We start from the raw sequence: 13,908 nt of genomic DNA, 5'->3' as shown, positions 1-13,908 counted from the left end.
AGTCTGCCTCTGCCTTGGAGCACTCCTTCTTCTCAATGGCTGACGGCTTTGCATAGATCAACTGTCCCAAAAAGGTCCAAATTAATTATTTCTTAAGTCCTTGAAGGACCATATGTAAATCAGAGAAGGAGTGGAAGACCATAACTTTTATAGGTACAATGCAAGATGGGATTGTAGGAAATGACGCCTGCTTTAAGAGGTCCAGTCCCTATCCCTCTGACAAGTTCCATACCCTTTCTGATGCAGTGTCTAGAGTGCCTCGTTCCACAGAAAGTTGGGGGGACTGGAAGAAGAGAAACCCCACAGAAAAGTAGGACGGGGAATTGTTCCGCAAACCCACTTCTGCTCCCTGACTGCCCTAACCCCCCCTCACCCTATCAACCTTCAGATTCAAACACTCTCTGGTGTGCTGCCCCCTAGAGTGAGATCCTAGGCCTGGCACGACAGGTGTTACCTTTCCTCCCATAGAGTCAATAGAGGCACACATACTGCCCTTTGTGTCTCATTCACTGGCCATTATTATTACTTTACATAGATGACAATGATATGCAACAAATCAGATGTAGCTTTCATAATTATGTGAACTACCAACCACCATACATAACAAGCATTTTCAAAGCCAACAGTTCAGGATTTTGTGTAGGGATGGGACAGGCATTTGCTAGGCACTGCCATAATGATATTACCTAGTCATATGACTGCAACAGCTGGAACAGGGTGTGAGTGTCTGACCAACAGGTAGCCGTGCCTGGTAAATACCTATAAACCAGCCAAAACAGTTGACTTTGCCGCTTGTTGACAGTACTTCAGATGCTTGTTTTTATTAGGATTGCAGATGCAAGGGCACATATACTGCTTGTGAATTTGCACTGCCAACAATCACCCTGATTCCCACAGCGGTGCAAAGTGTATTTTTTCAGTGCAAAGTGACTTTGCAGCATTTCTCCACTAGTCACTTTGCACTGCAAAAATACACTTTGCACCGCTCTGTGAATCAGGGTGTTTGTTGGCAGTGCAAAGCCACTTTGTGCCATTGCAAAGGGACTTCACACCACGCAATACTTCCATGGGTCAGGCCCAAACTATGTTAGACAAGTGGCTCTATAAACTCTATGTTCCCGTGTCACCCAGTGCTACAGGTGCGACCCGCACGTTGTCATGTTCTCCTGCACTTAGAGTAAAACGGTTGTCAGTTGTGCATGCGTGCAGGTGCAGGGGCATGGATAATAAACGGCAATCTGGGCCCTCATGAAGAAATGCAACTTGCAAACTGATTGCAGTTTTTGATGTGTGCTGCTGCGACTTGGTGAACCATGAGAGCCACTCTACACGAATGGCAAAGGACATGAGTGCCTTACAAAGAAAACAAGGCGAGTGGGTACTAATTGTCTTATTTGGGGGAAAACATCTTGTTTTGGGGTTTGATTTTCACCAATAGCCTTTATATTCTGTGCCATAGTGCGGGCTAACATATATCCAGACAACACCTCTTCATACATCTGCATCTGCGAATTAAGAAGTGTCAGGCCAGCGCTACATTAAGGCAATTGTAAGCCGCTGTTTATGGTACTTGAAGCAGAGAACCAGAGGGCACAATTGTGGCCCATAAAATAAGATAAAGGGGTGGTCAAAATACCATTTTGCCTGAAATGGCATTCTAGCAGTGGCCCTGAATAAGAGGTAGCAACATGCCATAGGTGTGATCAGTCGCCTGTTTTCAAGTCTTCCATTTGCCTCTACAAATGCCAGACTCCATGGTTAACAACGACATGTTATTGATGGAGCTTTTACACTGTAGTCACTTTTTCTAATGAGCATTGTACAGCCAAGAGGACTGGTTTCCTTGGGTGAAAATACAATTCTCTTTATCAATGAGAGAGCTTTTTGTTTGTGTAGTTTGTTTGGACTAGGCGAGGGTGGTGCTTTTGCTTGTGCCCATGGGTTAGTTAGAATGGGTACATGTGTTATTGCAAGGATGAGTCAGTCAATGCATACATTTGTCATTAAAGGTATGTGTATGTGTGTGTGTGTGTGTGTGTGTGTGTGTGTGTGTGTGTGTATGTGTGTGGTTGTCTGTGTGTTTGTGTGTGCGTGCACACAAGTGTGTAGGTCTAACTGTCTCTTTGCTTGTGTTGATGAATCAGTGGCTACATGGATGGGTGAGTTTGTATGGCTCTGTAGATGGAGGGGTGTATGCAAGGATGGATGAATTATTTGGCTGTATGCATTTCAATATGGCACACTTGTCTCTGCAGGCCACTTTAACCCTGATTCATGGAACTGTGCAGTGTAGTGTTGCAAAGTAATGTTTGCAGTACAAAATGAACGTTGCACTGACCTTGCCCTACAAAAATACACTTTGCACCGTTCCATGAATCAGGGTGTGTGTCTCCAGTGCACAGTCATATTTTAGCAGTGCAGAGTCACTTTGAACCATGCAAGAAATTCCAGGAATCGGGCCCTATACATTCAATTTGTGTTGCTGGCACCTCTACCAGGCTGCTTTGCACACCCAGATTATCCTCCTAGTTTACTGGGAGGAATGTTTACACACGTTCTGAAGAAGAAGCCTCCACACTTCAGTTGCACGATTGAGCACAACGTGAGTAAATGATGGAATCATGCGCTGATCATTTTCAGTACCATGACATCATTGTGCTGGAGACTGCGCTCACAGAAAATTGCTTGCCTTCACAAGCAGATTATACACACTTTCTTTCCAATTCATATTTGTTGATCATTTTCCGATGATTACACAAGTAACCATCATATCACAAGCATACACCCCCTATCATATCCACTTTTACATTTCCATGTGTTTGTCTCCTTTCTAGCCTATTATTGATTCTCTTATCCTTGCACCCTTTCCCCCAATTCCTTTCCACCATAGCCCACCTTATGGTTCACCCCAGGCAGTGCGGACAATGGACTACTGTTTGACAATCCTTGGTGCCCTATGGCCACCAAGGTGGTGATTGGCCCAGTATACATGCTTCTTAACATACAACATAAAAAAGCATCCCCCCAGAAAGGCTATGTTTGAATACAATAACATAACAAAACACCCCCCAAAAAAGCCTATGCTTGAAGGCACAAAAAGGATCACAACAGACAATTACAAATGACTTTTTATTTAACAAATAAATATATTAAATACACATAAATACTTATTTTTCCATCATCAGTCCAAGCACATCTTCCATTGTGCTCACATCTACATGCCCCGAAGGAAATGTGACCTTTGTACCACTAGAAATGGTGAAAGTGGTGTCTCAACATATTTGGATCTTGATGGGATTTTACTTTCACATTTCAATTTACAGAATGTCTTGGCCTGCACAGAGTTACACCGTGAACAACTCTTTGGGCCTGATTCATGGAATATTTTGCCCTGTGCAAAGTTGTTTTCACTGGTGTAAGGTGACTTTGCACTGCCAACAAACACCCTGATTCATGGAACAGTGCAAAGTGTATTTTTGTCGGGCATACTTTGCTCGGCAAAAAGTCACGGCAAAAAGTCACATTGCATTGTTCCAAGAATCAGGGTGTTTGTTGGCAGCACAAAGTCACTTTGCACCAGTGAAAACTACTTTGCACAGGGCACGATATTCCATGAACCAGGCCCTTTGTCTTTTAGACCATCATCACCTTAATACCATATTGATGTTGTTTTTTAAAAAAAATATGTTATATCAAATGATGTCTGATGTAAATAATGCTTCACGCATGTTACATTCCCATTGCTACACCTCCCCGGGACCGCGGCAGAGCGTGGCGAGTTTCATCCACCCATTAGGAAAGGCTTTGCATTCGGACTCCTTAAGGACAAGGCAACAAGAGATGTCCTTTGCTATGTGGCAGTCACCGTGCCCCTTTCCCTGGCTGCACTCCTTCTCCCACCGTCGGGGACCAGATGCATTTGACTAGGAGACCGCGGCTCCATGGAGAGGTTACCATGGTTCACTTGAACCCTTCTCTCCTGGTAGAGAGCTGACACATTGTTCCTGCTCATTGGCCTTTCATCCTTTGATCCCCTGATGTCTATTGGCCAGGGCCAGGTATGCGTTTGACTTCAGGAAGCGAGGGTACGAGTCCCGCTCCATAAGCACATAGACAGTTCGTTGGGCCTCATCGAAGCAGGATGCTGTAGCCTCCCTCACCTTCTGGGCAACAGATTGCCTTGTGTGATAGTCAAGGTTTACCTGGTAACAGGAAAGCATGATGTTAACAATATGATTCATGGCTTGCTGCACAACCGGGAACTATATTCAATTTAGCTGTTAAGATCTCACATTGGAACCACTCTGACAAGCTGTATCATTAGCTGCACCAGAATCCTTCTCAAGCCTTAATGAGCAGGTGGGTAAAGACAGAGGCAAAAGCAACTTCCATAAGTCCAGAATATGTGTGTTTTATGTCCCCTAGTGTGTATGGAATGGTGCGCTTTTTTAGTGGAAATCTATTTAACTAAAAGTGGCAGCCTTCACTGGAGGTGCAGTGTCTGTATTAAAGCAATGTTTGCCTGCGGGGGCCAATGATTTTGGTGGAGCGGAGGATACAGGACCTGGCTCCACAAATTAGAAAATGGAAATATCAGGGGCCGCTCATCCATAATGGGTGACTGGGTGCTGATCCCCCACCCTATATGGATGAGGCAAGCCAGTCTAGTGAAAGCAATGCACAGCCCCTCAGCTGCAACAAGCAGGTTAGAGTGTGCTCCTGGGCTGACTTTAACTGTCAATGGGGGTATCCTTTGATTGTCTCAGTACCGTAGTATGCACTCCCCATGGGCCATGCAAGGAGAGGCATTTTACTTCTCATGGCTCTGTATGGTCCATTGGGAATGTGGTGCGGTGGGCCTGAATGTGCAGACGGGGAACTCCTGCTTCTCCCCACATATTCAGTGGGCCTGAAGCATACAGCTGGAACCGGTTCGGCTCTACCACACATGTGCAAGAACCAGAAAGTGTTCCTTGCTTTCCGTTTCCTTTTCATGCTGCTCATGAGCTGGAACGCTAGGGTGGGAGTTTGAGGTGGATCCGATTCTGGACCACGACTGCAGTTAAGTAAAAAAAAAATACATGTAATGTATGTGTTCGAATGTGTGCATTGCTACTTGTGAATGACTTAGTGTATATTGACTGTGTGTGCGTGTGAATGAAAGAGGGTATGTTGAATGGGTGTGTTCGTGACCTGAGAGTGCGTGTTCTATGGGTGTGTGGGTAAACGAGTGTATACAAGATGTGGGGGTGCACGTTTGAAAGAGTGTGTGTAAAAGCAATGTGGATTTGTGGGTGAATGTGTATGAATGCTGTATGAATGTGTGTGCTTACTTGTGTGCTGAGGAGTAGGCCTCTGATTTGGAGAAATGCGCAGGCCTTCGGGTCATATTTGGTTACTGTGACATGACATGTTTTACCCAAAGATTCTCAGAAAATGTGCTGTAAAAAGGAACAATTTTAACTCATATTCCTTTTATTTTCCAGAGACTCCCTGGTTCGGCCACTTCCAAATATTGGTGGGAAATATTTACAGTCCTCCAATTAAAAAATACTCCAGCCACACCGGGATATAATGGATGGAGCTAGATGTGTATGTGTGCAAAAGGCTGGGTAGATATGAACTGAAGTTAAACAAAGGCCCTAGTAGAAAACTGAACCTAATTATTTTCCCTTCAGTAATGACACATCTACCAAGCTGTGTACTTAATTCCCCTCGTTTTACTTAGATATTGTTGTGTCATTTCTTACCAATTACTCTATCAGTACACATATCTAGCCTGCATGCTGGTATCCCAAACTGTGCACCCTGGCAAGAACTACAGAGAGATGGATAGAGAGAGCAAGCAAGAGAGGGAGAAAGAGAGAGAGAGAGAGAGTGAGTGAGGGAGACAGAGACAGAGACAGAGATAGAGAGATTGCAAAGGAAAGAGAGAGCGCGAGAGAGAAATGGAAAGAGACAGAGGCAGAGAGGGAAAGAAGAGGTGGGGAATTAGGACATGCAAGACTTGTTAATTTCTCTGTGGCTGCAGGAACCTGCTCCAAACAACTCACAACACAGTTTTATGCGGGTTCTGTATTGGCAACACCCTTGCCTCTATTCGTCTGTGCACCCACCATGGACCCACCTGTCGCCTGGCATCGGCTTGAATAAATTCCTTGTAAATTCTCTCTGCTGCCCCTTGCATTGTCTCTGAAGAGGAATCTTTCTTGTAGTCCTCACAGGCCAGCCAGAAGTCCAGGTTCTCATCACTGTACTCTGACTTCAGGAAGACATGAAAGGCGGCCCGACCAGCTACAAGGGGTAGATGAAGGAGGGAGTCATTTAGTGTCATGTAGTTAAGATTAAGAACAGTGAACATTCATGCATACAGATAATGAGATCCAAAGGATAATTGTTGGATCAAGAGTACACCAACATAGGACTGTATGACCTATAATCTTCTGCTATGACAGCTCTTATAAGAGGAAATTACCTCCTTATATGCTGTGAAAATAAGTGGAGGCCTTTTTAAGAAGGCGGAGCCGTATTCATTTGAATATAGAAGTCATGGATTCTCGATGTGAGCTCATGCCAGGCCATAAGTTAATACTTATTACTCAGTACCACAGTAGTATTGACCATGTATCCCCAGCACCAAACACCTTATGAAGCCAATTAGAATGTGCCTGTAATGATAGTGTGGGCGAGGGAAGGAACTAGAAGTTGGCCAGGCCGATTAAATAGAGTATGAAACATTAGAGCTACGGCCAGCCTGTAGAAACACTCCCTGAAGAACGCGCTTCCTTGAAAATCACATGCACGCCACTGCTCAACCCCGCCCACTGACTGTCCTGTACTGCCAATCAGATGACATATCATCATCACGTAGCTGAGCTCAAACACACCAAGCGGTGGCATACAGGTGAACAAGTTCCCGTGATTGGTGCATCTTCTTGAGATCGCACTCTGTTTAAAATCCGCAGCTTGATAGTACTGTGGAATCAAGGGAAAGCATCATTACGCTGTTGTGTGATTTCATGAGTGGATCTCCGGACCTGCTCAGCATCTATACGGCCTCCTGCAAGGTTTTGCTGAATGTGTTTTAGTTACATCACTTGTGCTTGTTTTTTCATTACAAATAAATAAGGGTGACACTATCTAGACGAAAGTCTCCTAAAAAACGAATTATTACACTTTTGAGACTTGGTGATGGGGAAAGGTACTATGTACCCTAGCTAATTTGTATGACACCCAATATTTGACCTCACTAGGGATGAAACCATCAAGAAAAAGACTCATTCCTAAGGCAACCAGGTTAAAAAATGAACTGTCTATTGACCATTATTGCTTGACGGTGACGGGGAGTGTTGCTGGCTCTGATTGCCTCGGCAGTGTAGAGAAATTCTACCACTTAACATGGTGGACATGAACCGTTTCCAGGGTTGCCGCTCCTTCCCCCACCCCTCCCCAAAATCCCCATTAAATAATCAGGAAACATACCAAATCACACCGTAGAAGCTCACAACATGGAAAGGGCACTTACTGTGGCAGTCAAGCAGCCGCTCCAGGGACTTGGGCCAATGTGCAGCATCTGCTTCATTGACACTAGGGGAGCAGAAGGGAAGAGGAAGAGTTAGTCAAGAGAAGTGTCTAGGAGGGATTGGTTGCATGACACAGAGCTATAATAAACAAGCACACTGGCAATTTCAGTCCATATGTAGACATGTAACTGACAATCTGACTTGTTGCAGTGAGCAAGCAGCAGTGTTTGCTTTTTCCACTAACAGGGTGTGGCTGGCACATTCATTTATTGCATTCTTTCTTGCCATTGGAGAAAAGGTACATTCTATTGCTTCCCTGGCTAAGCTGCTGTCTGTGAACCTAGGAAAGTTAATTTCTAGACCTGCTCCCATTGACCAATTTGGGGTTATTCAAGTTGTCTCCCAGGGCAATAGTTCCACAAGTTAGAGAGGACTTTGAAATTGTCTTAAAACCTTATCTAAATCTCCTTGCTAAACAACAGTACATTGATGATTTACATCAACGTTGTATTAAAACTATTACATTGATAATTGTTCAGTCTGATGGTTTCTTATACTGTTGAACACATATTTATTTAATGCTATCAATGTTAAAGTTTACCTCAGAGGATCACTTGCCATTAAAATTGGCTCTCAGGCCAAACAGGCGTTGGCCACTCGAAGACTGACTGAACATGTGTCTGCTGAACGTGATCAGGCTGGGATGCTCCCCCCACCACTCAGCAAATGTGTCAGACTCACCTCTCTGATTTGGGGTCTGAAGGTTTCATGCCAGACTCCAGGTGAGGAAGCAAAGATTTCAGGTAGGCCTTCAGGTCCATGCTGTTGGGCAGAAAATGGGGAATGTCAGATCTTTTAATGAAGTGCATACACATGTTCGCTCTTCTGCTCATTCGCAGCATTCATTTCCTCCTTAATTCTAAAATCTCAGATGAAGCTCAATCCCACTATTCTGCCCTGCAATGATAATGAATTCCCATATTTTAGAATTACTTGAGAGCCATAGACTGAACACAGCTCTCTTGAAAGAGCTTCAATAATTTACAAAATGCATCTTTATAGACAGATGTTCCTTCTGAAGCACAAGATCCAGTGAAGTCTGGGATACAGCCGATTAGTGCAAACAATATGAATTTCGGGGCCAGAGGTTCCAAATCCAAAAAGCATATGCAGAAACTCGTGATCATGTGATCTGGGGCACAAGTTAGGCTATGTTGGATGGGTAACACACATCTTCTGAAAGGCTCTTTGATGATCATAATACAGATATGTATGCCAGCCTGGTCACAAACAATGTTATTTGCGGGGTAACATGCATGCCTAAGTATGAACCTGTGCAGCAATAGCAAGGTGTGTCGCAGGACAAGTTGGGAGAAAAGGCAGGGCAGTGCACCTATCACTAGAAGACACTGGTGAAGCTGAAAAACGTGTGGGAGGAGAAGAGGCAAAAGGGAAAGCATTCAAAAGGCACCCCACATTGCAAACATGCCCATTAGTAGGTGCCCAAACGACTAGGTGCAAAAGCTGAGCACTGACTTCTATTTTATTGTACTCACATGTATTGAATTTCGTGAAGCAGCAGGAAGCCATTTTGTACAGAAAAGACAGCGACAGAGCGTGGAAGCAGGGTCTGGGTAGGTGGACTTTGCAAGAAGCTTTGTTGGATTGAATGGGTCAGACCGGGAGATGAAGGGGCAGTGCGGGAACATAGACCAGGGACAAACTCAAATATTCCGAGATAATTGTGCCCAGGGCCGGAAACATAGGGACCATTTCCATATGTTCAGTCCATGGAGACAAAGGCAGAAGAAGAGGGTTAGGTGGCTCTCTGGGGTATAAGATCTAAGGCTAACGGTTCCATCTGATAATATCCTATGCCGTTTCCAGCCGACTATATGTATGGCAACATTATTTATGGGGATAATATCACCAGATACCAGGCTAATGGGGACTCTTTCGGATGCTAGCAGATGGAGTTGGAGTTCTGAATTGACGAGAACTGATGGAAGGTCTCTAGTGGGGAGGCGAGAACATTCCATACGAGTGGGGCGAATTGAGAACAGGAGAGAAAGTGGGATGTAGTGCAGGGTGAACAGAGGACAAATAGCTTGATGAGAGACTGAGAGCAGAAAACACTTTATTTCTGGAGCTACAATGATGGACTCCCACAGACCTCCATTATATTGTTCTAAATGTTAACGTGCCTCAGAAGGCGTTCAACCCTTTTGCTTCCCTTAGGATACACCGGGGCGCAGGCATGCTTGACATTTATAGACCCATTTGCACACCCACAATGCTTTACTCATGTGGGCATTTCCAATGATGGCCACTGGGTGGCGCGGTGGCATAAGTGACGTGACCCAAACGTCTTAATAGAAGCGTCAGTAGCAAAGGGGACATGCACATAAATACAACTGATTTTTTTTCAAAAAGACACATATGATATTAGTGATGATACAGCCGTGTATTATCTGCCTAATGATTCTCAGCCTTCTCTTTGCAGATAGAAGTCATCCTTAGGTCATATCGTCATGCACAATTAAGTCCATTTCCAATTGCATGCGAGCCAGACGTCAGCTGATATATTATAGGTGCATTACGGCCAATGGCATGCCTGTACAGTAACACGCAGCCCCTGTTAGGCAGCATGGTGCATTTAAAGGGTTCTGGAGATGTCCTATTATTGACTTACTGGAGCACTATTGAGCACCAGAGTACTTGTTCAAACAGATGAGCATTGAGCTTGATAGTAGGAGTTGGTGGCAATTCAAGATGGCTACTCGGGCGTTTGCCTCGCTGACAATCCTGCATCGAATACCCCCGAGCTCTCTTGCTGCAGCACTGCAAGCCTGCATGCGTTTTCCCACAGTGCGAAACCTAGGCAACCTTTCAACAGGTTCCTGTGTCGAGAGCACACTTCCTCTTCTGCCACGAGATTCGTGGCACCACTTCCTTTTTCTGGTGAGAAGCAGGAACTGCCCTAACGTTTCACCTGCTGCTCGGGTGCTCTTTGCTGAACTCACTGTATCAGCAGCCAAAGGCCCACGGATGCAACTGCACACCCATCAACATTTCACCAAATATGAACTTAGATTAGGATGATGTCTCCTGATGATGACGTTTTAAGTTTAGAAAAATATGAAAACTGCTACGTGGTTTGGGAATGTTTTAACTTCTGTCTCAAACAACATCTCCAAACACTTCAAAATGATCAAATTAGATCAGCAATACTCGCGCCCAAAAAAGTCTAGACTTGTCCGCAAACTACATAGTTGATGGTTCTCTCTCAAAGGCACAGTAAAACTTGCATCAGTATTAAGTTACCCCTCCCCCCAAACAAAGTAGCCTCAGTCCAATTAAGAAGAATAGCCACTGGCTATGCCCCTGACTAAGGGAGCAACACCTGCCTAACGAGGGGTGAGCAGACAACGCTACCCACCCTGGAAGGCACTATTTATTCAGCACTGTTGTGCAGAGTCCCTCGACACTGGAAGTGCTCCAGGGAACAGCTTTCAAAAGCAGGGACGGCTGCCAAGACCTCGATGACTGCTGCCTCCAGTCTCCTAGTAGAGGCACACCTGCTCCATCAAGCCGCTCCCACAGTTTAGTACAGCATTAACATTGATAATACTAATGATAAACTAAAAGTGAGACAGAGCGGGAAAATGAAGCAAACATTTACAAAACACATCAATGAAGTGGTCAGCTGTTTGCAGGAGGGATCAGAGGGCGTAACCTTGTTTGAATGATAAAAGGGGAAAAAAAACTATCAAGGGCTAAAGGTCACATGGTCTGGGGAAAAGGAGGTGAAAGGGTCAGCAGTGTGAAAGTGGGGCTACTGGGGAAGTTGACCGCCACTCCCCATCAAAAACTTTGAGGCTGCCTCAAGAAGCATTTTACTACCCCAAAACATAATATAATCATGTTCTAATCCTGTGCTGCCTCCCTGCTGGGTCATGCTCCCTTTGCTTTCCCCACACCCATAGGTGGGCTAATGTGGGATTTCCTGTATCCTAAAGGTGACCTTCACTTCCTTTCCATGAACCCACAGGGAAGAGCATCCACACTGTAGTTATTGATCTTTTGACTGTGTCAATGATGCTCTTATTTATGATATGATGGGTTATTTATAACGTGCTTTATACCCAGAGATTTCTAAGTCTGGACCCGGGGATCAAACCTTTGGTGCTCCGTGTCTTCTTGTTTCCAAGGTGAGCACGTTGCCCCTGAGCTATCCTCCCGAGACTTATACACTCTGTCCTCACTTCTACAACACAAAATAAACAATGGAAATAAATGACTACGTTAGTTCTGTTGAAAAACAAGCTAAGGTGAGTTTTTCTTTTCTTTCTGATAGTCAGATTCGAATTAATTTCTAAGTGCTGATCCAGGGTACCAGGGCGCCAATAGCAGGATTAGAGTCAACATTCTTCCAAAGAAGAGAACACCATGTAGATCCGTGCTCATAATATTGTTTGCAAACGCATCCATAGTGATGTTTGTTGCTGCAATGTGGTAGGTAAGGTTGCTTTGCCAAAGCAACGCTAACAACTCATCGGAGCTAGCAGCACAATGCCAATGGCGGCTTCAATATTATGCCCTCAACATGATGCACACACACATAGTGTTGCCAAGCCCAGGGGCGGCTCCAAAGACCACACATCGAGCATTGGCCATGTGGTCAGAGTTGATATCTCTTGCCTTCTTTCTGGTGCCTGGGCAGTACTGACTGACAACCAACCCACAAGAGACACACTGCAGAGAGGCACGCAGAGTGCACAGAACAGGCTACTTACAATGACCGGGGCTTCCTTCGCTCACTTTCCGGCTCTGTTGCCAGGCTGGCATCCACGGGTTTGGGCTCCACAGGGCTGCCAGTGTGAGTGAAGACTATGCCTGGCATCTCTGCTTTGTCGTGGGCTGATGGTGTGCTAAGGCCTTCTGCAGCGACTGGTAGCCGGGGCCTGGTGCGTCACCGCCTTTTATTGCTGCTGCTGGCTGACGTTGGAGGCGTGTGCATGCCGTGAGACTGCGTCTATCAACGGATGCGACCACAAACTCCGTTCCTCTTTGCTGAGCCTTGACGTGCAGATCAAAGCTATAAAAAAAGACAGACATAGCAGGCAGACAGGGACGGTCACATGCGAAGTGTCTCTTGGTTCAGACACGATGCTATTTTTACTTGAAATGCAGACATTTCTGCATTCTCTTTGACCTAAAACCAAGGCATTCTTGAACTTTCCTGATTTGCCCTTTGGGGGTTTTCGTTTCATGCAGCTTCTGGAAGAGATGCTAGTATTGAGATATAACACTGTTGAAGGGGAGCAACTAGACCGCTACTATTTCCTATAACAAATAAATGTGCTTAGATCGTCTTGGGGGCTTGTACTGGAGAATTGTAGCACTCTTCCGAAGGGGCCCAGTGTTTGATCTTGGCGCCCTAGATTTAAGAATGAGTAAGTGGGGCCAGCAGTGGTTAGACATTGGGGGTCTGGGAGGGGCTCTGGTGCACGTTTACGGTTGTCAGTCAAGCTTCTTGACATGTTGCGGCATTCTTTTTAAAACACTGCCAGTGAAAAATAAAGTGTAAGACCTTCGAGAATCCGGATTTGTGGGGAAGGCAGGCGAGCAATAAGACTGAATGGTTTAATGACAGACTATGTGAAGTGTCCACAGATCTGTAATTTTTGACCAGTGACAAAATGAAACCGTGCCAAATCCAGTGTGATTCTTGACCTGTTCTCCAAAGTTGGCATTCATGTAATGGGAGTGAGCGAACTTGCAAAGCAGCCACTGTGGGAAAATCATCTATTAGAACCTTAGCGGTCATCAGATCAGCTCCCTTCAGGAACATTTCAAGGGAGCACGCAAATAGCTCTTTAAAGGACTGCAAGATAGTAGATATCTGGACATCAAGACGTCCAAATCTTGTCTCCACCCACACTTTTTCCAATTCACTGTGTTTGAGCAAGTCAACAATTCCTAATCTCTATAACCATTTCCACCCACTCACTGCGCCTCCCCACACAAAACACACCCTACTCAGATCTCTTTGAGATAGCTCTCTCTACCAGTCACATCAAACTTTGTGCTCTATAGGACCTGCTGGTGTTATTTTTCAGCAGTCTTCCAAGAGCTAAGGGCTTAATTGCCACTTCAAATAAGTTCCCATTATAATAAAAATGCCTTAACCAAGTGGTATCTTCAACAATTGATTTGGCATCAATAAGTGTGTCCTCACATCTGTTCCTTACACTGAATCCTGTTAAGCCAACAGTAGTGACCTGTGTATATGCATTAAATAGTCCTTTGTTAGGAACTGTCATCATATGCCCAGGTACTCACACCATTTTTCAGCTGTTGCCATTGTATGGCCTGGTAATAC

The 13,908-nt window shown here is 45.0% G+C and overlaps 1 protein-coding gene across 1 annotated transcript; it reads right to left on the bottom strand.

Annotated features, from left to right (window-relative positions):
- Positions 1–3,115: 3,115 nt before the first annotated feature.
- On the bottom strand, positions 3,116–12,472 carry RGS1 (regulator of G protein signaling 1). Its single transcript, XM_069641344.1, has 5 exons — positions 12,320–12,472; positions 8,265–8,345; positions 7,526–7,587; positions 6,128–6,294; positions 3,116–4,202 (listed from the first exon to the last, which is right to left on the bottom strand). Exons 1-5 carry the CDS (start codon positions 12,424–12,426, stop codon positions 4,020–4,022), a joined length of 600 nt encoding a protein of 199 aa, XP_069497445.1. The 5' UTR covers positions 12,427–12,472; the 3' UTR covers positions 3,116–4,019.
- Positions 12,473–13,908: the final 1,436 nt, after the last annotated feature.

Source organism: Ambystoma mexicanum, chromosome 1q (assembly GCF_040938575.1).
Source record: "Ambystoma mexicanum isolate Mex_15411 chromosome 1q, UKY_AmexF1_1, whole genome shotgun sequence".
NCBI classification, from domain to species: domain Eukaryota; kingdom Metazoa; phylum Chordata; class Amphibia; order Caudata; family Ambystomatidae; genus Ambystoma; species Ambystoma mexicanum.
This window is presented reverse-complemented; position numbering and strand designations above follow the sequence as displayed.

What these genes read in the sequence shown, in the direction of transcription:
- RGS1 (XM_069641344.1), bottom strand. Translation starts at nt 12,426, where the DNA reads ATGCCAGGCATAGTCTTCACTCACACTGGCAGCCCTGTGGAGCCCAAA. An exon ending in CGAAGGAAGCCCCGGTCATT is followed by an intron (nt 8,346 to 12,319) that starts GTAAGTAGCCTG and finishes TCTGCCCAACAG; the next exon opens with CATGGACCTGAAGGCCTACC. An exon ending in GCGGCTGCTTGACTGCCACA is followed by an intron (nt 6,295 to 7,525) that starts GTAAGTGCCCTT and finishes TACCCCTTGTAG; the next exon opens with CTGGTCGGGCCGCCTTTCAT.